Source organism: Meles meles, chromosome 20 (genome assembly GCF_922984935.1).
Source record: "Meles meles chromosome 20, mMelMel3.1 paternal haplotype, whole genome shotgun sequence".
Classification (NCBI taxonomy): Eukaryota; Metazoa; Chordata; class Mammalia; order Carnivora; family Mustelidae; genus Meles; species Meles meles.
In genome coordinates this window covers 59,115,470-59,138,332 of record NC_060085.1, presented here as the reverse complement: position 1 = coordinate 59,138,332, position 22,863 = coordinate 59,115,470, and the positions used below count along the sequence as shown (strand labels likewise).

The 22,863-nt window shown below is 48.1% G+C and overlaps 2 protein-coding genes across 3 annotated transcripts in view; both read right to left on the bottom strand.

Moving 5' to 3' along the window:
• MGLL (monoglyceride lipase) overlaps positions 1-22,077 on the bottom strand; it is a 112,390-nt gene extending 90,313 nt beyond the window's left edge. Inside the window, exons 1-2 of one of the 2 annotated variants that reach the window (XM_045990996.1) lie at positions 21,916-22,077; positions 20,488-20,632 (exon numbers count right to left, since the gene is read on the bottom strand). In XM_045990996.1, coding sequence (XP_045846952.1) covers positions 20,488-20,612 — 125 coding nt within the window. In that variant the 5' untranslated portion in view covers positions 20,613-20,632; positions 21,916-22,077. Of the gene's footprint in view, positions 1-20,487; positions 20,633-21,119; positions 21,272-21,915 lie in introns of those variants that run through there. The other variant, XM_045990995.1, reaches the window with a different exon arrangement.
• On the bottom strand, positions 6,059-8,616 carry LOC123932599 (peptidyl-prolyl cis-trans isomerase FKBP14). Its single transcript, XM_045990997.1, has one exon. It carries the CDS (start codon positions 8,523-8,525, stop codon positions 7,833-7,835), a length of 693 nt encoding a protein of 230 aa, XP_045846953.1. The 5' UTR covers positions 8,526-8,616; the 3' UTR covers positions 6,059-7,832.
• Positions 22,078-22,863: the final 786 nt, after the last annotated feature.

Below are 22,863 nucleotides of genomic sequence, written 5' to 3'. Positions count from 1 at the left end.
GAGCAAGAACAGTGTCTTTAAAGCAGACGGATATGGGTTCAGATCCTGGCTCTGCCATTCATGAGCATGTGGCTCTCTGAGACTCCGTTTCCCCATCACAGCAGGAATGATTCTCACCACCTACAGTGATACGCGATTCAGGGAGATAGAGCCAAGAAGTATGTAGCAAGGTGCTGGACGCGGGCTTGGGCCCTTCTGAAGATGCGTTTCCTTCCCCTTTTCAAACACCATACGGGCTCAAAGGTGCACATTCAAGGAGGTCGGGCTTTGCTGCTGCACTTTGAAGTTCAGCCATGGAGATGAGCCAGGCTCTCTCCCCAGCTCTCGGCTGGGGCCTGCTGAGATGGAACCTGACAATGCCATCTTAGATGTGGTGTGTGGGGTTCTGAATGCACCCAGTGGCTGGGCAGGGCGTGAGCTGGGACTGCAAGGGGAAAACCCTCGGTGAAGTTCTCAAGCTTCCCCAAGCAAAGCACCTGGTCTAGAACCCAGACTGCCCTGGGCCTTAGCACATGTGCAAGGGGCTTGTCTTCCTGCCTTGTTCTCTGTCCTGTGGGTCCTCCAAAGGCAAGGACCATGGGGTCTCAATGATTTCTCTCCTTCTCAAGGCCCAGCAAAAGGCATGGCATAGAGTTGGTGCTGAGTGAATGTTTGTTGAATGAAGTGTATGGATGGATGGATGGATGGATGGATGGATGATGAACGGGCGATGGAGGCATACAGATGGACCGATGAATGAGGGGATTGATGGGAGGCTGGATGAGTGGCTGGCTGCATGGGCAGATGGTTATAGCTACATGTTTATCTCTTCCTTCACAGGTGCTGTGGGTTATACAAGCTCTCTCTCTGAGACATTAAAGCCAAGGGCCGATTAACATCCAATCCCCCTGTCTCTGGGAGTTCTCAAATGATTTTCAGAAGAGCTGTAAGGAGTGCCATAGGGCGCCTGGGGGGCTCAGTCGGTTAAGCATCAGCCTTTATCAGGTTGTGGGTCCTGGGATCAAACCCCATGATGGGCGTCCTGCTCAGCGGGGAGTCTGCTTCTCCTCCCTCTGCTCCCCACCGCCCCCCCCCCGGCTGTGCTCTCTCTCTCTCTGTCTCAAATCAATATGTTAAATCTTTATTTTAAAAAAAGGGGGATGCCATGCTGAGGTCATCCTTTTAGCCCTCTCCACGTTTTGTGGCTGATACCACCCAAGTTGGAACGAAGGGATTCCCAGGCCAGCTGCTTGTCCATGGGAGCCCAAGCCAGCAGCCCACTGCTCCCCTGTGACTCTGCTCTCTGCCAGTTCTCCCTCTGACTACCGACTAATTTTTGGTCTCCCTTTACAAGCTTCCCACTGCTCTGTCTGCTGTGGGTCTCTCTGCAGCAAGGGTCTCTGCTCTTCTCCCTGTATTAACTCCCACCAAATCCTGACAAGGGAGTCTTTGAGCCTCCCCGATGCCCACAGGTTAGGGTCCAAACAAGGCACATGAGCCCTTTCCAATGGGATGGGCACCTGCCTTCAGAGTCTCGTCCCTCAGGCTCCAGCCATTTCTTCTCTCCCCACCATGCCCAGTCCTGCCAGGGACACACTTCCCTCTTTGCTCAATTCTATCACCCCTCAAGACCTGGCCCAGATCTCAAGACCTCCAAAGCCTTCCCGCAAACAGCTCCTTTTAGAAAATGTGGGAAAACAGAGAAGTCTGAAGAAGAAAATGAAAATTGCCATCACAATCCCACAACCTAGAAATGACCACTATTCATATGTCTCATCTTTATTTCCCATGATCATATTTTTAATATGACTAAGATCACAGTTTTATATTGTAATCCCCATGTATCATTATCTCCTAAACAACTTTCTGTCCTATTGGATTTTTTGATGGTAAACATCATTTAAAATATTTGCATAATATTCCTTAACTCATTTCCCTAGGTATTTCCCTAGGTAACAGATTTATTGAAATGTAATTCACAGAGCACACAATTCACTCTTTTAAAGTGTACAATGCATGGTTTCTAGTATATTCACACAGTAGTAAAGCATCACCATAATCAATTTTGGGACATTTTCATTGCCCTGGAAAGAAACCCTATACTCATTAACTATCACCCCCTACTTCCCCAAGCTCCACCCCAGCTCTCAAGAAACTCTTCTACTTTCTGCCTCAGTCGATTTGCCTTTGCTGGATACTTTGTAGAAATCAAATCATAGAATATGTGGTCTCTTGTGACTGGCTTCTGCTTCACCGCTGTTGGGCTGTGTTCAGCATTTTATTCCTTCCCATGCCCAAGTAATAGTCCATTTGTCTGGAGATGCCACGTTTTATTTATCCATTCGTTAGTTGATGGACATTTGATTTGTTCCTACATCTTGACTGTTAGGATTGATGCTGCCCTGGGTGTTCACGTTCCAGCGTTCGTGTGGACATAACGTTTTCAGTTGCCTTTGGAACTGAATGGAGCAGCTGGGTCGTATGGTAACCTCGTCGAAACTTTGAATAACTGTCGGACTCTTTTTCCGAAGTGGCTGCACCATTTCGAGTTCCCTCCAGGAGGGCGTGAGGATCTCGACTTTTCCACAGCCTCACCAATGTCATTTACCGTCTGTCATTTACAATGTGTGCTCTGTGATTTTTCCACAGCCTCACCAATGTCATTTACCGTCTGCGGTTTTGATTCTAGCCTCCTAGTGGGTAGGAAGTGGTCGTTCATTGTGATTTTGATGCCATCTCCCTGCAGACAAGTGATATTAAGCATCTTCTCACGTGCCCATCGGCCATTCCTAGATCTTTGCAGAAATGTTTTCAGGTCTTTGCCCATTTTTTCAATTGAGTCACTTGCCCTTTTATCATGAGTTGTAAGTGTTCTTTTTATATTCTGGGTATGATTTCCTATGAAGAAAAATGATTTGTAAATATTTTCTTCTAATTGTCCTTTCACTTTCTCAATAGTGTGTACTTTGAAGCACAAAGGTGTGTAACGCTGATGAAGTCCAATTTATCAATTTTTTCTTTCGTTACTTGCGCTTTTGGTGTCTGAAGAAACCACCGTCAAATCCAAGGTCACGAAAATGACGCATATGTTTTTTTCTAAGATTTTTATAGTTTGAGTTCTGACATTTAGGTTTCTTCGTTTATTTTTGCATATGGTATAAAGAAGAGGTCCAACTTCAAGTCCTTTGTATGTTGATATCCAACTGCCCCTGCACCATTTATTGAGAAGACTCTATTTCCTATTGAATTATTGAGGCCTTCTTTTCAAAGATTAATTGATCATAGATGCATTTTTTTTCTGGACTCCTGATTCTTTTCCATCTTTATGCACATTGTCTTGACTATATTTATTTTGTACTAAGTGTTGAAATCAGAAAATATGCGTCCTCCAAGTTGGTTGTTCTTTTGCAAGATTGATTGGCTTTTCTGGGCCCCCTGAGTTTTCACACGAATTTTAAGACCCGTTTGTCAATTTCTAGAAAGAAGTCTTAAATCTGTAGATCAAATTGGGGAGTACTGTCATCTTAACAATATTATCTTCTAGCCCATTGATATGGTGATGTCTTCTACTCATTTGGATTTTCTTAACTTCCCTGAGAATGTTTTGCAGTTTCCAGAGTATAAATTTTGCATTTCTTTGGTTCAGCTTAGTCCTAAGTATTTCTACTCTCTTGGATGCTCTTGTAAATGGAATTGTTTTCTTAAGTTCGTTTTCTGGTTGTTCACTGCAAGTATGTAGAAATACAGATGATTTGTGTCTGTATCTTATCTCGTTGTGTGCATTTATCAGTTCTAATTTTTTTTAGTGGATTCCTTAGGATTTTCCATACACAAGATCATGTCATCTGCAAATATAGTTTTACTTCTTCCTTTCCAATCTGGATGTCTTTTGTTTCTTTTTCTCACCTGACTGCCCTGACTAGATCCTCTAGTACAATGCTGAAGAGCAACGGGGAGATGGCCATCCTTGCGCTGTTCCTGACTTTAGGGGAAAAGCATACAGTCTTTCATCATCAGGTATGATGCTAGCTTCAGCTGTTTGCCATCGCCCTTCACCAGGCTGGAGAAGGCTCCTTCTAGCTGGTTGCACGTTTTTATCATGAAAGTGTGTTGGATTTTTATCAAATACGTTTCCTACATATTTTTGATGATCTTTTTTTCCTTATTCTACCAATATGGTGTGTTGTAGTAATTACTGTCCAGATATTACACCACTCTTGCATGCCGGGGATTAAACCTCCCTTGGTAATGGTGTATAATTCTGTATAATGGTGCTGGGTTCTGTTTGCTACTATTTTATTGAGGAGTTTTGGATGTATATACGTATCAAACATTGGCCTGTGTTTTGTTTCCTTGTATGTCTTTGTTCGCTTTTGGTATCCAGATGACACTAGTCACTTAGAATGAGTTAAGAAGTGTTCCCTCTTCTCTTAGAAGGTTGTGTGAAGAATGGATATTCATTCGCTACATGTGTGATAGATTTCAATGGTAAAGACATCTGGGCTTGGGCTTTTCTTTGTGGATAGTTTTCTGCTTACTAATTCAGTCTCTTGTAAATTGATTCAGATTTTCTATTTCTCTCAAGTCAGTTTTTTTTTTTTTTAAGATTTTATTTATTTATTTTACAGACAGAGATCACAAGTAGCAGAGAGGCATGCAGAAAGAGAGGAGAAAGCAGGCTCCCCACTGAGCAGAGAGCCTGATGCGGGGCCTGATCCCAGGACCCTGAGATCATACCGGAGCCGAAGGCAGAGGCTTTAACCCACTGAGCCACCCAGGTGCCCCTCAAGTCAGTTTCAGTAGTTTGCACCCTTCTAGATATTTGGCCATTTCACCTAATTTATCTGATTGATCAGCATACAATTATTCATAGTATTCTTTTATAATCCTTGGTACTCATTAAAGGATGGTAATAATGTTCCCTCTTTCATTTCTGATCCTAGTCACTTGAGTCTTCTTTTTCTTGATCAGTCTAGCTAAAGATCTGTCAGTTTTGTTGATCTTTCCCAACACCCAAAGTTGGATTCATTTCTTTTATCTATTGTTTTTTTCTATTCTCAATTTCTTTTGTTTCTGCTATGATCTTTATTATTTCCTCCCTTCTACTTGCTTTAGGTTTAATTTGCTCTTCTTTTTCTAGTGTCATAAGCTGGAAGACCAGGCCTCTAGCCAGCCCTGGCTGCAAATGACCCCGGGTAAGGAGAATGGAACAGTCGCACCTGACGGTAAGCAATCATGAGTTATACCCCTGGGACAACAGCCAGTAAGGCAGAATCAGAAATGGCTACAGAGAGGGTGAATACCAGGTCCCTAGACTGCCTTGACTCTGTAGAGACAGAGTTCATCCCTGGCTGGCTCCCACACCTGTCTGAGCCAGCTGGCCCACAGGGGCTGCTGAGACTAGATAGTCTTAGGTATAAGACATCAAGGAGAAGGATAAATCCCCAACAACTTCAGACAGGCTAAGACATCCACTATGAAACCACAGAGAAGAAAAATGTGAAAAGCCAGGATCCTCATCCAAGTTCAGCTATGGATGGGTTTCCAATTGCTTTGAATACACTAGATTGGAAGTAATAACCAGCTGCACGGGGCCCCCGCCTCTGTACTGGTTCCCACACAGCCTACACAATAAGGCCCAAGTCTCTTAGCAGGCCAAGTACAGCTGGTGCAAACAACTGTGTCCCCCCAGAATCATATGCTGAAGCCCTAACCTCCACTATAACTGCATTTAGAGATGAGACTTTTTTTTTTTTTTTATTCCCCAAATAAAGTTTATTTTGAAAATATAACATAGTCATATAAATTTAAATAGGACACATCTAGCAATATTAATGAGTCAAATTATATTACAAGTGAGGTTGCTGTTCATGTCTGATTATTCCGGTGAATGGAAAGACACAAAGTTGCAGCTAAACCAAAGGTAGATACTTAAAAGCATCATAACTTATTTGTATGTTTTCATTTCATACTTGTGACTACATATTTAGATGGGAATAGATGTAAATTCACATGAGATAAAGAAATACGCTGCCCAAATAATCAAAATTATTTTTACTTTTCCTGCTCTACCAATAATATGTACACAAGGTAGCACCCCATGACAAGCTCGTTCCTTCCCACTGAACACAGCATAAGGCTTTCAGTACTGTGGTTTCTAACTCCTCCAGGTTGAGAAAAACAGCAGTGACAATTTAAGAGTTTTCTACATATAGCTGATTTCATCAGAAAAAGGTGTTATATATGTTCTTCCCAAGACCTTTATGTTTTAGTGAGGAAAATGCAATATACGACTAGTGAAAATAGCCTGTATATGATATAATAATTATTTGTAATTCTCTAAAAAAATAAAACAAACAAACAAACAACAAAAAACCTAGAGGTAAATAAGAATGAAAGAACTAAGACACATATCTCGACCCTCTCACAGTACAGGGTTTTTGAGGCAATTCAGTGCTAACCCCAACAATGAAACCAGAGCCAGTTCTAGATTAGAGGGAGAAGTCAAAAGCACCCAAAACAGCCAGTAAACCATCTTCAAAGGATAAGGACCCAAAGACAAAAAACAGCACTGACTGTTAGGAGTACAAATTGAAGAGAAAATGAGGCCCAGTGAAGTCAAAGCAGGGCAATATAAGATACCGAACTTGGGGACTGCAATCTTGTTGCACAAGTTAGCAGTTGACCTCAGGCAAAACAATCGATCTCCTCTAAGAATGATTTCCTCATCTATTAAATAGGTACACTAAGATCCACCAGCTTTGTTCATAGGCTTCGGAACAACTAAAATCAAAGACAACAATGCACTTGAGATCACTTTATAAACGATAAAGAACTATTCTTAGTAAATGAAGATTTGGGGGCTTTTTCAAAGTAATAAGAATAAAAGCTAATTTCAGGTAAAATTAGAAAAGCATCCATTTTTTGACGCAGGACAGATTTTTTTGCAATAGTAGCTGCTGTGGGAGTGTGTCATACTTTGATAAGCAGAAATGGGAAATTTTTGATTGGCTTTTAAATTTCCCTCATGATAAAATGTTATTGTAGTATAATACACTAGTTACAGATTTTATTCATTAATAAATCAGGAAAGGTCATTGGCTAGACTTAAAAACTAAACACTAACTAAACACACTCTTCCTCAGTTACAAAATTTTGACACATTAATACAAAGAACCAGACATAAATAATTTGTCCTATTAACCATTATAGGTTATTAGTCTCTAGGAATGGAACCTTATACAGCTAAGTCCTGGGTAGAAGGTTTCAATGTATACATATTTATAAGTCATTAACTTTGTTACTCACTTCATCATTGCACATCTCCGCAGCAGAGCAGTAACTACTAACAAGGCCAGCTCAACAACCATTTCCTCTTTGCTTAAGCAGACTCAAAGGCAGTCACAGACACAGTTTCATTATAACATGAAAATAGTAAGCCCTGGATATTGCACATGGCTTTTCAAATGTTAGTGTCTAACTTGGAGAAAACAGAGGGAAGTAGATAGGGGGAGCTAATTCGTGCTACAACCTGGTCTTATGTTGGACATGCTCCCAGCTGCACTATTTTAAAATTACAAGTAAACAAGTAAAACAGAAGGCTTCATGTGTGAAAGTGGAAAATGGTCCAGAAGTCTTCTATTAAAGACAAATTAATTTTTTCTTCCCAATAACTCACCAGAAAGAAATGGGCACTTAGGAATCCTAAGGGCTTCTTCGAATAATAGTCAGAAAAATATATAAAAATAAAAAACAGAACAAGAACAGCACATTATATAAAAGTAAGACTTTTGAAAAAAAATGGTTGTCCTGTCTTTAAGGATGCATGCCATATAAAATGGGCACATGTATCTCTATAACTCATCATGTTTATATGTAAATTCTCTGGCAGAGATAAATCCATCTTTGTCTTCATCTTCTTTATCAAAAATATCCTCCACCAAAACATCATGATGACTTTCATTCACCACTGCACCATGCTTTTCAAACTCCTTCTTTAAATACACTTTCACCTCAGCCTTAGAGAGTTTCCAGTCATCATTAAGATCCATTTCTTGGAATGACTCATGGGATCTTGGTCCATTTCGAATCTCCAGGAGATCAATGTTGAATATCAGTGTACTCTCTGGGGGAATTTTACCTTTTCCTTCTTTTCCATAGCCCAAGGCAGGAGGAATGGTGAGCTTTCTCTTCTCTCCTACACACATTCCTTTCAAGCCCTGGTCCCAACCTTTGAGAGCCTCCAGGATGCCCAAGGTAAACCAAATGGGCTGACCATTGTTATGTTTGTGAGTGGAGTGAAATAAGGAGCCATCCTTTTCTAAGTAACCTTCATAGTGGACCAACATCAAATCCCCCCCTTTGGTCTTGCGATGGCAGATGAAAGGTTTCTGAAGCACCTCAATTTTCACTTCTGGTTCAGGGATCAGAGCCCCGCTCAAAGAAGTGACCAACAGCGTCAACACCGCGTTCCACAAGAAAAGCCTCATGTTGCTGGAGCTGGAAAGAAGTTCCCACAAAAACAGAGAAAGGACCCCCGACCTCATAGAGCTAGGAATGTAGTTGGAGGCTTAAGGACAACGGCCTCTGGCACGTTCATGATTCTCCGATCCTAGCAGACGTGGCACATTTACTACAACTTTCCCACGCACGGCAAACCCACCTCTTAGAGATGAGACTTTTAAGGCGGTAATTCAGGTTCAATGAGATCATAAGGATGTGGCCCTAATCCAGGAGGACTGGTGGCTTTATAAGAAGTGAGATACCAGGAATGTGCACACATAGAGGGAAGGCCATGGGAAGACAGACAAGAAGATGGCTGTCTACAAGGCAGGAGGAGAGCTCTCACCAGAAACCAACCATGCCAGCACCTTGATCTTGGACACCCAATCTCCAGAACTGTGAGGAAATTAATTTCTATTGTCTCAGCCACTGGATCTGTGGTCTTCTGTTATGGCATCTTTAACCAACAACACAATAGCCATTCAAATCCAGGCTCCCAAGCAAACCATTCCAAGCTCATGTTCTGCCATGTACTTTAGACCACAGTTTCTGAAGAATGCCTGTCATTTTCAGAACATACCTCCACGCCTGGATGCAAGGCCTTCCTCCTGCCTGGAATGCCCCTTTCCACCTCCAAGAAGAGCCAGCTTCAACTTTCCTCTGAAACCCCGACACGGAGTATGGCGCCTGCCAGGAAACACCCACAGGGCCTGGACCTTTCTCCCCAGTACCTGGGCACGGATGTCTTTGAAGGTGGTGAAGAGGCGCTTCATTTCTGTATCACCAAACTAGAATGGAGTACAGCACAGGCCAGGCGTTCAGAAGGAGCTCGCAGTGGGGCAGGTGCATGCCCCTGAGTCTCCGTGCCGCCTCGCCTCCTGCCATGCTTGCATTTGGAGCTCAGTCAATCCTGCTGAATCATCTCCTTACATCAAACGAGGAGGCAGACCTCGTGTCCAGATCCTGGTGTCCTCCCCGACTTTGAGGGGACTTCAAAATGGAACCCCCTTCCTGCCGGCGTGCAGGCCCCACTCGCACCTGTGTTCTCACGTACAGAATTTTACTTGCAGGTTAAATTGGCTAAGACACAGCCGCCTGGTATCTCGGGGGATTACCTACGGGGAATATCCTTGTTCTAGGGGTTACCAATGTCTTCAGGGATACAACTGGGTCTTGGTGCTCCGTTTCCTGGACAAAAAGTCAGCCCTTCTGATCTGCACTCAGTGGAAATATTCTCTTCTTTCCTCGAAAACCATGCCAGGGGGGAATTTGGAGAATCATCCAACCCAGTCATCTGACTCTAAATGTGAGAAGTTCATCTATTCAGACAAGAAACATATTTAAGTTTCTTATTTTGTGCCAGGCATGAAACTCCAGGAGAGGGGAGCCCTGGATAAGAGAGAATAACACTAAATATGACCGGAGAGTCTGAGTGCCGCAGCTGGCTGAGCGTCTCACTCTCGGTTTGAGCTTAGGTCATGATCTCTGGGTCACGAGATCGAGCCCTGAGTCGGGCTCCCCACTCAGCATGGAGTCTGCTTGCGATTCTCTCCCCTCCTCTCCCTCTGCCCCACCCCCGACTCACACACTCTCTCTCTCTCAAATAAATAAATAAAATCTTTTTTTAAAAAAAAGAAACAACGTAAACACGACTTCTGCCGTGGAGAAGTTCAGGGGCTGTTCTACCATCATATAAAATGCAAAGCCCTCTGGGTACTTGCCTGAAGGTCTAAGAGATGGTACCTTGTCTAAAGGTACTCAGAGGCAGAGACAAAAATAAAACTTTGAGGCTGGTTTTCATACTCTGAAGACAAGATCTTTTCCCCGTGTGGTAGAATGTCAAAAGTGGTCTCATTTATGTCCTCCCCTCATCCTGGCTCCTTGGATGCGCCCTCACACACCGCCTCTGGGCTGACTCACTCTGACGGTGGGACCCTTAAATGCTGCACCCCAGCAGACTTGGAAAGCACGTGCACACTGGAGTTTGCTGGCCACCCTAAGAAGAGATCTGAGCTAGTGTGATAAAGGGTGCCCAACCACATGAGAAGAACCAATGAGCTCCTGCCAACAGCATGCTGATACCAGCCTGTGAGTAAAACCATCAGAGACCAGTAACCCCTAGCTGGCCCGCCAGTGCCCACAGGCCCCGCGGCTAACCCCAGATGCATGAGAAGCCCAGCCAAGGTCAGCAGAAGAACTGCCTGGCTGAGCCCCACACAAATCGCCAATCCGCAGAATCTTGAGCTGAGTACCCGTTGTTACATAGCAACAGATGACTCATGCCCCAGACTGCCCTGCCCACTCCGTGCAGTAAATGGCAGGATGGCACTTGTACCAGTTAACCGTGTCTCTTCCAATAGAAACATTCCACACCACCCCGATACACAATCAGGACCAAAGGAGACATACATGCCCAAGAATACATTTCCACTGGAAATGGAGTGGAGGCTTCTACTCAGGTGTCCTTGCACAAACTTCCAGCCTTATTTGCCAAGGCTGGTTTGGTCTCCCAGCCAGGCAAGAGTATACTCACCTACCGTCACGGAGCTTTAGCGTGAGATAAATGTATCTCGTGGTCCTAACCATGTGTTATCTCAAAAAGAATTTCACCACCAACGGCTCCCTCGCGGCTTTCTTGGTTCCTTTATCTTGTAAACTATGCACCCAGCATCTACTGCTATTAAACTTCTGTTATTTACGGAGATTGAAATCCCACTGAAATGGAACTGAGGCTTTTTTGTTTTCAGTTGTCTTTGCATCCAACGTGGGGCTCCAACTCAAGACCCTAAGATCAAGAGTCGTACGCTCCACGGGCTGAGCCAGCCAGGTGCCCCAAAACAGAAATGAATTGTTATTTAACTGTTAAGGAAAAAAAGCAGTAAATAGGCTGAACACGGGGTGGGGGTGGGGGGAAGCAGGCAGCCTGCAGTCATGGGGCAGAGCTATAAAGGTGGAATTTATAAAGATCATTCTTGCGGGGTGCCTGGGTGGCCCAGTCGGTTAAGCATCTGCCTTCGGTTCAGGTCATGATCTCAGGGTCCTGGGATCGAGCCCATATGGGGCTCCCTGCTCAGTGGGGAGTCTGCTTCTCCCTCTCCCTCTGCCCCCTACACCCCCACCCCTGCTCATGCTCTCTCTTTCTCTCTCAGTCTCAAAGAAATAAATAAAAAATCTTAAAAAAAAAAAAAGATCACTATTGCTTTCACTGTAGGGCTTATGCGGCTGAATCTTGCCAGGAGGGTGTTGGGAAGTAAGAGATAATGGTGGGTCATAGACCAGCCCACCACACACTCCTTCCTCTCAGCCTCCCAGACTGATGGTGGAGGCAGGCAAAGAGTTCAAAGTGATAAGAGCCCACACTCACCCTTCATTTACTACGTGCCCGACATGAACTGCCACACATATCTGACCTGTGCAACCACCCTAGGGAAAAGGGGCTGGTGCCCCCCATTTTAAAGATGCAGAGATTGGTCAAGGAAGGCCTACAGCCCCATGTCTCATCCACATGGAAGCAGTCTGTTCCCGGCGGTCTGGTTCTATGGCCTATACTGTTTTCCACTGTGCCATCTTGCTTTGCATCCCAGAGAGACCAGCTTTCCCCGGAACATGTTTCTTTAAGATCAGCTAAACAGGATAAACAGAGCATGTGAAGGCAGCAATTCCCTAGCAGGTGTCTTCTACAATCCAGTAGCGTGCAAGTGGCCTGAGGAAACTGACCTGCTTTGACAAGGTGAGATTAACCAGAGGCTATGTGAGACCAAAGATACAGTTTTCTCCTTCCCTTCAAGGTTTTCTCCTTCTGTTCTTCCCACTCCTTCCCCCTCTGTACTGGGGGGCCCCCGTACCTCTTTACCAGATTGTCCTCTTATTCTCCTAGTGGCTTTCTCGTCTTCTTTTCCTTCTAGAATGTATGGCCCTTGTCTTGGGGCCTCTAAGTGAGTCTACTGCCGTCTTTCTGAAGTCCACCAACACCCTTTACTCAGCATTCTGGGGCATCGCCTAGGTGCCCACACGCTTCTGACCAGGGAAAACAGAACCACCAAAATGAAGATGTTGTCAAAAGGCTTCCAGCAGTGAGGAGGGAGGTGGCCAACTGAGGCCTCTCCAAGCCCTGCCCCAAACTGGACATCTGTTGATACCCCTACTGCGAAGGGCTACCTTGTGGCTTGAACACATGAGAAGAAGAAGGCATGGGAGCAACTTCTGGGAGACAGCATGGCACAGAGGACAGCGTGTGGGCAGGACCTCACCCCTGGGCCCACGCCAACCCCCCTAGGTGACCTCATGTTTACCCTCTGAGCCTCAGTCTTCCCATCGGCAAAACAATGACACCTGCACAGAGCTTTGGGGTCCGGGACCACCCCCATTTTGAGAGTCTGATGGAAGCCGAGTTCCATCTTTGTCTCCAGAAAAAGGCATATACTTAACCTACCCATGATGTCAAAAGGCCCCCAGACTCTAACCCCCTAAAACTCCCCACCGCCTCCTTGGGGGAGTCCCCAGGGCTCGGGAGAACTGGGGAACTCTAAGGAAACCTGAGCACCCCAGTCTGACTTCCTCCACCAGGAGAGAGCGCTCTGCTGGGGACAGGCTCACATGCCTCTTTCCTCTCTCGGAGTAGAGTCATTCACTCATTAACAGGCGCTCATCAAGCTCCGGCCGAGGGCTGGAGGCTGTTCTGGGCACAGAGAAACAAAGGACTGGGGCGCCTGCATTTTGGTGGGAGAAGCACACCACCACCCCAGGAATCTAAGCCTCGCTCCGGGACGTCGCACCTGACGTCTGCTTTCTGGAGGCAGCGGCACACAGGTGTGACTTCACACATCATCCGTTTCCACTCCGACCTCCACAAATCCCACCCCGTGGAAATGTAAGTATCTCTGGTTTGGGAAATTTTTTCAAGGAAAAAGAAGGTCCAATTCCCCTCCATCCTAACACCAATGGAAAATATATTTTTCCAAACCTTCTTTCTTTCCTTCTGTTCACCCCCTTCTCCTCTTCCCTCCTCCATACCTCCTCCCACCCTCTCGCCCTCCTTCTTCCCCTTCCTTCCAGAAATGTGACTAGAGCTGTGATCCCTGGAGAAACAGCTTGTTTGCACCTTTTTGAGGAGGGGGAGGGACGGTGTTTCGTCACTGCACAGTGAAAGATTTGCTGGGCGCCAAGAGAAGAAAGGAATGGCCAGCACATGCGGGAGAGCATGGCAGGGGCTGGTGGCGGATGTGGAATGGGACAGCTGCAAATGGAGGGATGGGGCTCACCGCTCTTGTGGCGGCCCTCCTGGGTCCACACAGTCCCCTGCTGTGTGTGTCTCCAACACAGAGAGAACAACATGACCACCGTCAGCATTCCCACGCCCACCCCCAATGAACAAGGCTGTGTGAAATGAACAAGAACCTCGGATGACATTAAAATATGGGACAAGGGTCGTCTTGTAATCTCAGCTGTAAAAATTCCCACCACGGAAGACCATTTCCTCCATGTATGTAATCACCAACCGTTTAGCTCGCGTTCACGGACACAGCGCCTCCGGGATTAAGATCTGAACCCCCCAGGTGCCGATAAATAGACAGTGGTGGACATGGGTGCTATTCAAGAAGCAGCTTATTTTGCTATTTTTTCCCTTAGATTCCACTGCAGAACAAAGCCAGATCTGTATCTGCAGAACATTCTTAGAGCAACTGGAAGAAATTATCCCTTAACGAAGCTGCTAGAAAAATCAACTGCAAAGATAGCAGTCGGCCCTTCCTCTGGCCATCAAAAGATCTTTGCTATTCGAAGAGTCTTAAAAAAAAAAAAAAGAAACCACCCAGAAGCGATGCCCTATTTAAAAATAAGGCAGTTCACTATGCTATAACAAAGGCAGAAGCACCAGAAGGAGAAACAACAGCTCCTACAAGAGAAAGAAACTTCTGGAACTCCTTAAAATAGGCAAAAGAAAATCAGATTGCTACTGAAAAGCTGATTGATCTGACCAAAAATAGTGTCGTTGCTATAAATCCAGAGTGAGGTCCACTTTCTCAGAGTTTAGTTGTGAATTTCGTAAAACAACACATTGTCAAAGGCACTTCATTTCTGAGTCCTCATTGTGGACAGCTAATGTAAGGTGGGATTCCTTTCTCACCTGCATGAAAATGAACTTGACCCCGTCATTAATATTTTACTGGGGATTCGGTTTGTTTGGCCATGCTCCCTCTCCTCTGTTTCTCCTACTGGTTTACTCCAGGGAAGCATCCCATGGGGCCCCTCCTGTCCTCACCGTCAGAGAGCAGAGCAGGCATCTTCAGAATAGAGATAATAAAGGGGTGTGCAGGGAAGGAAAACCCTGTATTCCCCATGCGCCCGTCCCTTGGGGAGGCACCTGGGAGCTGTCTTCCCCCACCTCTACCGCCATCATCACCAGGGGTGGGCCACTTTGGTCCTCCCACTGCTATCACGTGGACCCACTGCTGGGTGGAGACTCCGCCCTCTTCACCTGTCCTCTGGATTGCGGCAAACACCTCCAACCAGCTGGCTGTCCAAGTTACAAATCTGACTATAGCATTTCTGACTTAAAACCTACCTACGGGGCCCCCATCCCCTGAAGGTTCAAGGCCAAGCCCGGAGCACAGCCCAGAGACTCCCCTGCCCACCCCAACTGCCAGGGATTGGCCCCTCCCACCTCTCTAGCTTCCGTAGGCTCCTTCCTGCCCTCTGCCCCAGTAATGCCACTGCGGGGGCTCCTGAACATCTCGTGCAGCCCATACCTTCCTGCCTCCACTCCTTCTCCTGGCATGCCCTTCCTGAAGGCCAAGGGCACTGGCTGGAAGGATGAGTAGGAGCTGAAATCCAGCCCACATTCTGCTTCCCAGCCACACACCCGAGGGGCTGGGTCCACCCAGATGGACCTCGTTTCCTCATTTGCACACAGGCTCTGCCGGGCTTGGCTGTGGTCCTATCCCTAGGGGCTTGCCAGATCCCACTGCAATTATCCATGAGCTTTCCTACCCCCAGCCCTTCATCAAACAAAGCTGTCTTTTCCACCCTCTCCCCACCCTGGTGCCCAACACAATGCCTTGAACGTGTAGACGTCAATAACTAAGTGTTGGCTGACCTGGCTGGTGGAATAGTAGCATGATGGCCGCTGAGCCAGAAGAGCAGAAGGTGGGCCCTGAGAGCCTGTGTTGTTACAGAGGCTTCCGAAGAGCCCCACAGTGTCTTACAACTGCGGAGCAGGTCTCAGGGGCTGGCTGTCGGAGGAGCTGGACTGTCCTCACACTCATGGAGACCAAGAGGATGGAGTTCAAGATGGTTCCTTGTAGGGACAAAGAAGGGATGTGATCTGGTCCACACTGAGGAGGGAGCAACCAAACGCAAGTGATGCAGTAACACCCAGTCCCACAGGTGGCAGGAGTTCAAAGTGTGGACAGGTCATGAGAGCTGCAGGAGTCCACAGGGGACATATGGAGAGGTGGAGACACTCAAAGCTGTAGGCAGAACTCCTGCAACCTTGCCCAGAACACTGGACCAATGATGCTGGCTGGGGGGCAGGGACAGGGGCACTAAATCACTGACTTACAACCTGATTAGAAAACTGAAGGGGGAGGGGAGCACCAGAAAAGCCAGTCTGATCTAGGAGAACAAAATTCCAGAAGGCGGTAGGGATCGAATTTATGTCCAGCCAGATGGTGGAGACGCTGCCTTGCTAGGGTCTGGATCCAGTCAGCTGGGAGGGAGCCCTTATCTTCGGGAGCGACTGGTGCCACGCCCAAGGGGCTGGTGGCTGATGTGAGGAGGACGTTATGAGGGTGGCAGGAAGGGAGCGTGTTTTGTAGCCTTTAAATATATCCCAGCTTTGAAGAACCACTTCTTCTCCAGGTAAATTTGCATAGGTGGGAGGAAGTGTCCTAAAACAGCATGCCCAAAAATGCAGCTACAGGTTGTGACAGCTTCGTGGAGAAAGGGATCCATGTGACCCAGGACAGAGGTAGAGCATGTCAGCTGAGCCCCTCTCTGAGGAAAAAGGGACAGGAGAGGAGTAGCGGGAGCAGGGACCTTGGTTTATTGATTCTAGATCCACCGAGAATGGCCAAGACTGAGACCTTGCAGAGGTTTCAGAAGTGATGCCACGTGACCCTTGTTAGTTCCTTTCCAGCCATGTGCCCCACTCCCAGCCCCCACTCTGTGTCACCAAGAGGAAAACCCTGAAAACTACACTAACTGCACACCACCTCCTTCACAGCCCAGACTGGTGGAACCGGGAGGGGAGAGGCAGTGGCGGCCACGAATGGGTGTGGCTGCGGGATAACTGGTGGGAAAAACCAGGTGGTTACTGAGACTGAAGTCAGATGCCAGAAACGGAAAGAGCACAAAGCCAGCAAGGTCTGGAGAAGGAACTCCGGGGGCTTCTGTTCTGAAAGGTCTCAGAAAATGTAGGGGAATCTGGAACAAAATGCCAAATGAAACTTTGAAAATTGAGTCCCTTGTGTATTTCAGTAGTCTCCAGGCAGGGTGTGTGCATAGGGACCTCTGGGAGCCGAGGGACAAAGGACAATCGCTCTTTGAAACGCTCCCCCAGTAGGCCACGGGAGCTAGAGACAGAACGCTTGTCTGCCCTTCAGAGCTGAGGGGCTGCCCAGAGACCAAGTGCACGGGGGGAAGTACCGGCTTTAAAGAAAGATGAAGGGCACCCATCTGTGTATCCAACACACGCCCACTGTGGAAACAGACGGAAGAACCAGGATGGTCAAAGTCCACAATACGGCGTCTGGATAAAGTAGCCACAGCACTCCCAAGATTTTGGTTGCGGAACGGATCTGTATCTTTCCTCTATTTCCCACTTTCAGTAATTATGAGCAAACGATTAGGGAGAATTCAGTATTCTATTACTCTTCCCCACCGGTAAAGTGATCTTTAACCCTTATCAGAAATGCAAGAATTGATCAGGAAGACGCTGCTTAAAATGACGAAAGTCTGTCTTTCTCTGTGGTGCATTAAGAGGACCTGACTTGGAGCCAGAGGACTTTGACCTGAACCCAGCTACCCTAGCTGGGTCGTCTTGGGCCTGTGCTCCCACACAAATGGAAATAGTCATGCTAAGCTTTGCCTCACAGGTTGGTGTGAGGTCCAAATGTGTGCATAGAGCCGAATCCAGATGCTGGCACATATTTGATACTCAATTAACGTGAGACACTCAGCCGATAGAATTCTGCTCTACCGGAAGTATGAGGTTTGTTATCCCTGGAAGTACTACCCGAGGAGCGTGAATTGGCCTTGACGCTGCCCAACGCAAGCTGAAAAATTTCTGGCATGAAATGATTCAAGGCTGAGCCTCTGGGCTGCCTTATTAAACACAGCGTCCTATCTGGACACACATATTAGAATGACCATCCCAAGAAATGTTTTCTTCTTCCAGTTGGAGAGAGAAGCTGGCATTTATAAAGACATCCTCTGTTTCCATAAGCAGGTTAGGCCGGTTTCCCAGCTATGGCTGATACCTGCGACCCAGGGTTGCTCTGAGCCACCCGTGGGGCTGCTGTTGGAGCCCAGCAAGTCCCATGAGAGCAGAAAGTTCCAGGAGCTCTGAGGCAGGCCCCAGAAGCTGCAGCAACTCACTGACCACAAAACCAACCCAAAGCAGTGTGACCAAGAGGGGTGCACACAGACCCTTTGTGTCAGGTGATGCCCAGGGTAGCTTCTGAGATCTCAAGGTCTTCAGTGAGAAAGATTTTTTTTAAAGGGAGCAGTGGAAGGATCGAGAGAGAAGGTGACATTTGTTTGGGTTTTCCCACAGATTAGGTAGAACAGAGAAGGCCCTGAGCTTAACTGAGAAAGGGCCTTGAGGACACTCCCCAGAGGCCAATGGTGACCTGCGGTCCCCTCCCCCTTCCTGAAAGCAACAGGCAACAGTGTTGAAACTCCACAGCAGAGATGTTCCAGAACACGCAAGAAGGCAGGCCTGCACGGCAGCAGCTAGCTGCCCAAGCAGCTGCTCTCAGTTATTAAGACACGGACCTGCTCTCATCCAGTTGTCATAAACCTCTGCCCCGAGGCCCTCACTGCTCCCCATCACTCTGGCTGCCACGACACCTCCTCCAGGAAGCCCTAGCCCTCCTCAAGATCCAGAGAGGCAAACCACAGGCTTAACACCTGCCTCCAGGAATTTCTGATTGGTCGGGACTAGCGGTGAAATGGTTTGAAGATCACTCCTGACGTTGGCCCCAACTCCCCATGATCTATGCCATCTCCAGGGGGTAGAGGCAGAGGAGGGGGCAGCGGTGGCCTCCCGGTCACATTTCTCTCCCAACTCTCAGGACCCAACTGCCTCAGCCACCCACCCACGTTCTTACTGCCACGGGCAGCTACCACAACACAAACCCTGAACTTCTCAGTTCAAACTGCCAGGGGTGGGGCAGGGGCGGGGGCTGTTGCTGCGTCTAAGTGGAGCGAAAGTAAAGGAGCCTACAGAATTCCCCACAGCGAGATTGTGAAAGCCACTCACAGCCAAGGAAGGGCAGCCAATTTGGCCATTCCCAACCCGCTCGCCCACCTTGACCTCAAACTAGGATGGCATCCCCACTCAACCAAGGAAAGCTCCCAAAGTCCAGGACCTGGGCATTAAAAACACGCCCTTCATTAATCTCACAAAACAAACTGGGGGCTGCTGGGGGGAGCTGGGGTTGGGAGAGAGGGAGGGGGGTTATGGACACTGGGGAGGGTATGTGCTATGGTGAGTGCTGTGAAGTGTGTAAACCTGGCGATTCACAGACCTGTACCCCTGCGGATAAAAATACATAATATGTTTATAAAAAAAAATGCCCTTCCGATTCTTTGTCCTCTTTTTGTACATTGATCAAATAATGCACCACATACCACAAAGTTCTTCGAAACTGAACCAAGAATATGCAATTCTATACCCCGTTAAGTCAGAGTGGAGAATAAGTCAGAGTGGAGAATTAAGGATAATGCCTGACAGCCATTTCTCTCCCTCTCCCCCCCATTTCCTCCTTCCTTTCCTCCCTGCCCCACTCTCTTCATCTGACACACATGCAGACAATCACACTCTCTTCTCGAGGAAATCTTCGAGAAAGATTTTGCCAGAACTGGTAGGAACTCTTACCAGCCCATTATGATAGCCAATTTACAGCTGCCCTGAGGCTATGATTTAAACCAGGTCCTTAAAAGTCCCTGTCTCTGTGTTTTTCGTGGGCAGCTACCTGGATTACGTACACCTTGTTGGAAACACAGGTGAGACTATATGGCTGTCCTAGGGTTGGGTGATTAATGAAACAGAGACATAATCCACACTAGACCTTGTCCGCTAGGAGACCAGAGGCCTGTGAGGCAGGTAAGATATCCATGGGACAGGAGAAGCTCCCCCGTCCCCAGGCCAACTGGTCACCACAAATAATTTCTTTCCCTGAATAACACAAACAAGCAGGGTTTTCCCTGTTTTGTACAAGAGGAGGGGAGCAGCAGGAGACCAGCTGTCTGATGGAGTATAGTCCTGATGCCTGTTTCTAATAGCAAGACAAATCCTTGATGGAAAATGGACGAAGTAATCAAGCTGGCAAGAAATCAGAAGGAAATACCCAGGCTCCTTTCTTCCTAGGTATACACCTAAGACACCTCAGAAGCTTAAAACTGAGCAGGAAAAGAGAAGAAGATTACTCTATAGATACAGTTTTGATTTTCTTATCTGCTTAGGTGGCTTTCTGGAGTCGTTGGGTTTGATTTTTTTAAAGGAATGCCTGTACCACAGGAAATCAACGCCAGCACAAAAAATAAAGTCATGTGGAATTTTTGAACACTGCCATACGGTAGAATCAGTATCCTAGTTGTTATAATGAAAATAGAACTCCTGCTTCTTAATTAAAAAAAAAAAAGATCAAGTATAAATCTCAGCTTTGTTAGCACCGCTGTGCCTGACATGAAGTAGGTCATGAAGAAAGTGGCCCCAGAGGAGACGCCACGTGAAGGAGGAGAGGCAGGTGAGAATGTTCCCGTGAGCATCTGGGGCAGACTTACTTGGGTGTGCCCGTGGGTTTCCAGTATCTGCAGAAAAGGTACTGCCCGTCAGCGTTGACCAGGTGAGGCAGGTCCTGGTATGGAATGCTCTGCGGGGTCCGCCTGGGAGAACTTTCCTCCGGCATTCTGAAAGGATCGTCAAGTCCTTGAAAGAAAAGAGGACATATTCCCAAGTCAGAGATATGGCAAAACACACAGAGATGGGGAGAAAAGCGTTATTCGGTGTCAGTAATATTTTTTAAGCAGTACCAAAAAAAAAAAAAAATACAGCAAAAACCCTCCATTTCAAAGATTCTTAAAAACCCATATATTTCTTGCAATCTCTCCAAGACTGAAAAATCCCATTTGTTCTTAAGAAAATGCTCACTTTATTTTTTAAGTGCCTCATTACAGCTTTTTCCCCCTTCCCATCTGTGTTTATTTTAAATCATTTCAGGAAACTTCATCTTAAAGACTATTTTAGCAGTAATCAAGTGGAAATTATAGTCAGCTCTGTGGGTATAAAGACCCAGCTGCAAGAAGACCCATCTATCTCAAAATCCCCAAGGAAGTTTCAAAGGGGCACAATAATGAGGTGGATGATACTCCAATTAATTCCTCCTGCCTGAAATTCCAAAGATTCCGTGACAAACCTGTTTCCATCATGTCCTGGCTTTTGCATTCCACAACCACGACAGCATGGAGGATCAGAGCCAGGCAAATAAGAGCTGTTCCCTCATCTCGGCGGTCACAGGGCAGCATCCAAGCAGCTCCCCAGCCCCTGTGCCCCCACCCCGCGCCCTGCCCCCAGAGTCTGGCTTTCGGGCTTTAGTGGGTGCGGAGCCGGGCAGTCTGCGACCAGCTCGCACTGACAAGCCCTCCGGGGCTCCCCTCCTTCCCCAGAGGCGGGGAACATGCGCCTGCTATGCCCCACTACTAGTTTAGGTCATCACTTTCCCTACACAAACCCATGGAGGGGTTCGGTGGGGGGAGGGGCTCCGAGCCCCGCACCCCCTGCCCAGGGAAACTGGGAAGCTGGCACCGCGCACCCCGAGGCACCTCGCACACGCACAAATGCGGGTCCCCGAGGCAAAGTCGCCCCCGAGGCTCCTGACAAACTTTGCTTTCCTGCCTGTCTCCGAGGAGCCCCGCAGCTGTCACTGGGAAAGCCACGGGAAAAGCCAGGAGACTTCGCCGGGGACGGCGGGGGACCGGGAAGATGGAGTTGACGCGGACAAGTTCGTTTGGGGGCTGGTGCGAGGGAGCAGGGGAGGGCGCGCGCACACACGCGCGCACACAGACACGCGCACCACACAGACACGCGCGCACACACGCGCGCGCGCCAGGGGGCGCGGGAGCCCACGCCGAGCGTGCGGGGGACCCCCGAGGCTGCTCCCCACCCCTGGGGACGGCACTTGCTGGCTGGGGCAGGGGCCGGGAGGCAGTTACCGGGGCCACGAGCGCCGCTGTCGCGTTCCCCGAGCGCCGCGGGTCCTCGTCTGCGGCGGGCCGGTGTCGGGCCGAGCTGCGCGCCGCCGGCTCCGCGGCGACAGGGCGCGGCGTCTGCGCTGCCACTTTATCCCCGGGCCGGCTTGGCGGCGGGGGCGGCCCGAGGTGGGTGGGGACGCGCGGGACCGGCAGGCGGTGCGGAGAGGCGGCGCCCGGGGCCCACGTGTGCCCGGCCCCGCGGGGAGGAGCGGGGGGCACAGCCCGCGGACCCGGCCACGCGCTCCTACCCGCCCGGCCTCGCGGGAGGCCGCGCCCCGGGGTGGCCGCCTGGGGACCATCCCCAGGCCTGGAATCCAGCTGGGCTCACCAGAGTGTCTGCGCGGGAGGACTCGCCACACCCACGCGCAACACACCTAGCGCACACAGACCCACGTAGGGACCCACACGCACACTGCACATACAGACTGCACGCATACATACACACGGACCACATGCGTGCCCAGCCCCACACCCGGGTACTACACGTACAGACACAGACAACACACAGGCACACATACAGAAAACATGTAGACGCTCCATGTTCACAAGGACACACACGCATGCAGGCATGTGCATAGACGTGCTTACAGATATGCATGCATGGACGCGTACAGACACGCAAATGACATACCACACACACAAACAGACACGTAAGCACATACATACTCAGTACACAAAGACCGACGTGTGGGGGCCACGGAGATACACAAACCTACACAGACACACACAGAAAGGAACACAGTGTGACACACTCATGTGCAGACACCCGTAGACCTTACCAAGCACACAGACATGACACGCACATATGGGCAGACACACATATTGCACGCATACACACACATTCACACCCCCACAGAGACACACATGGTCAGACACACATAAAAAGCTGGGGCGGGGGTACACCTAGGT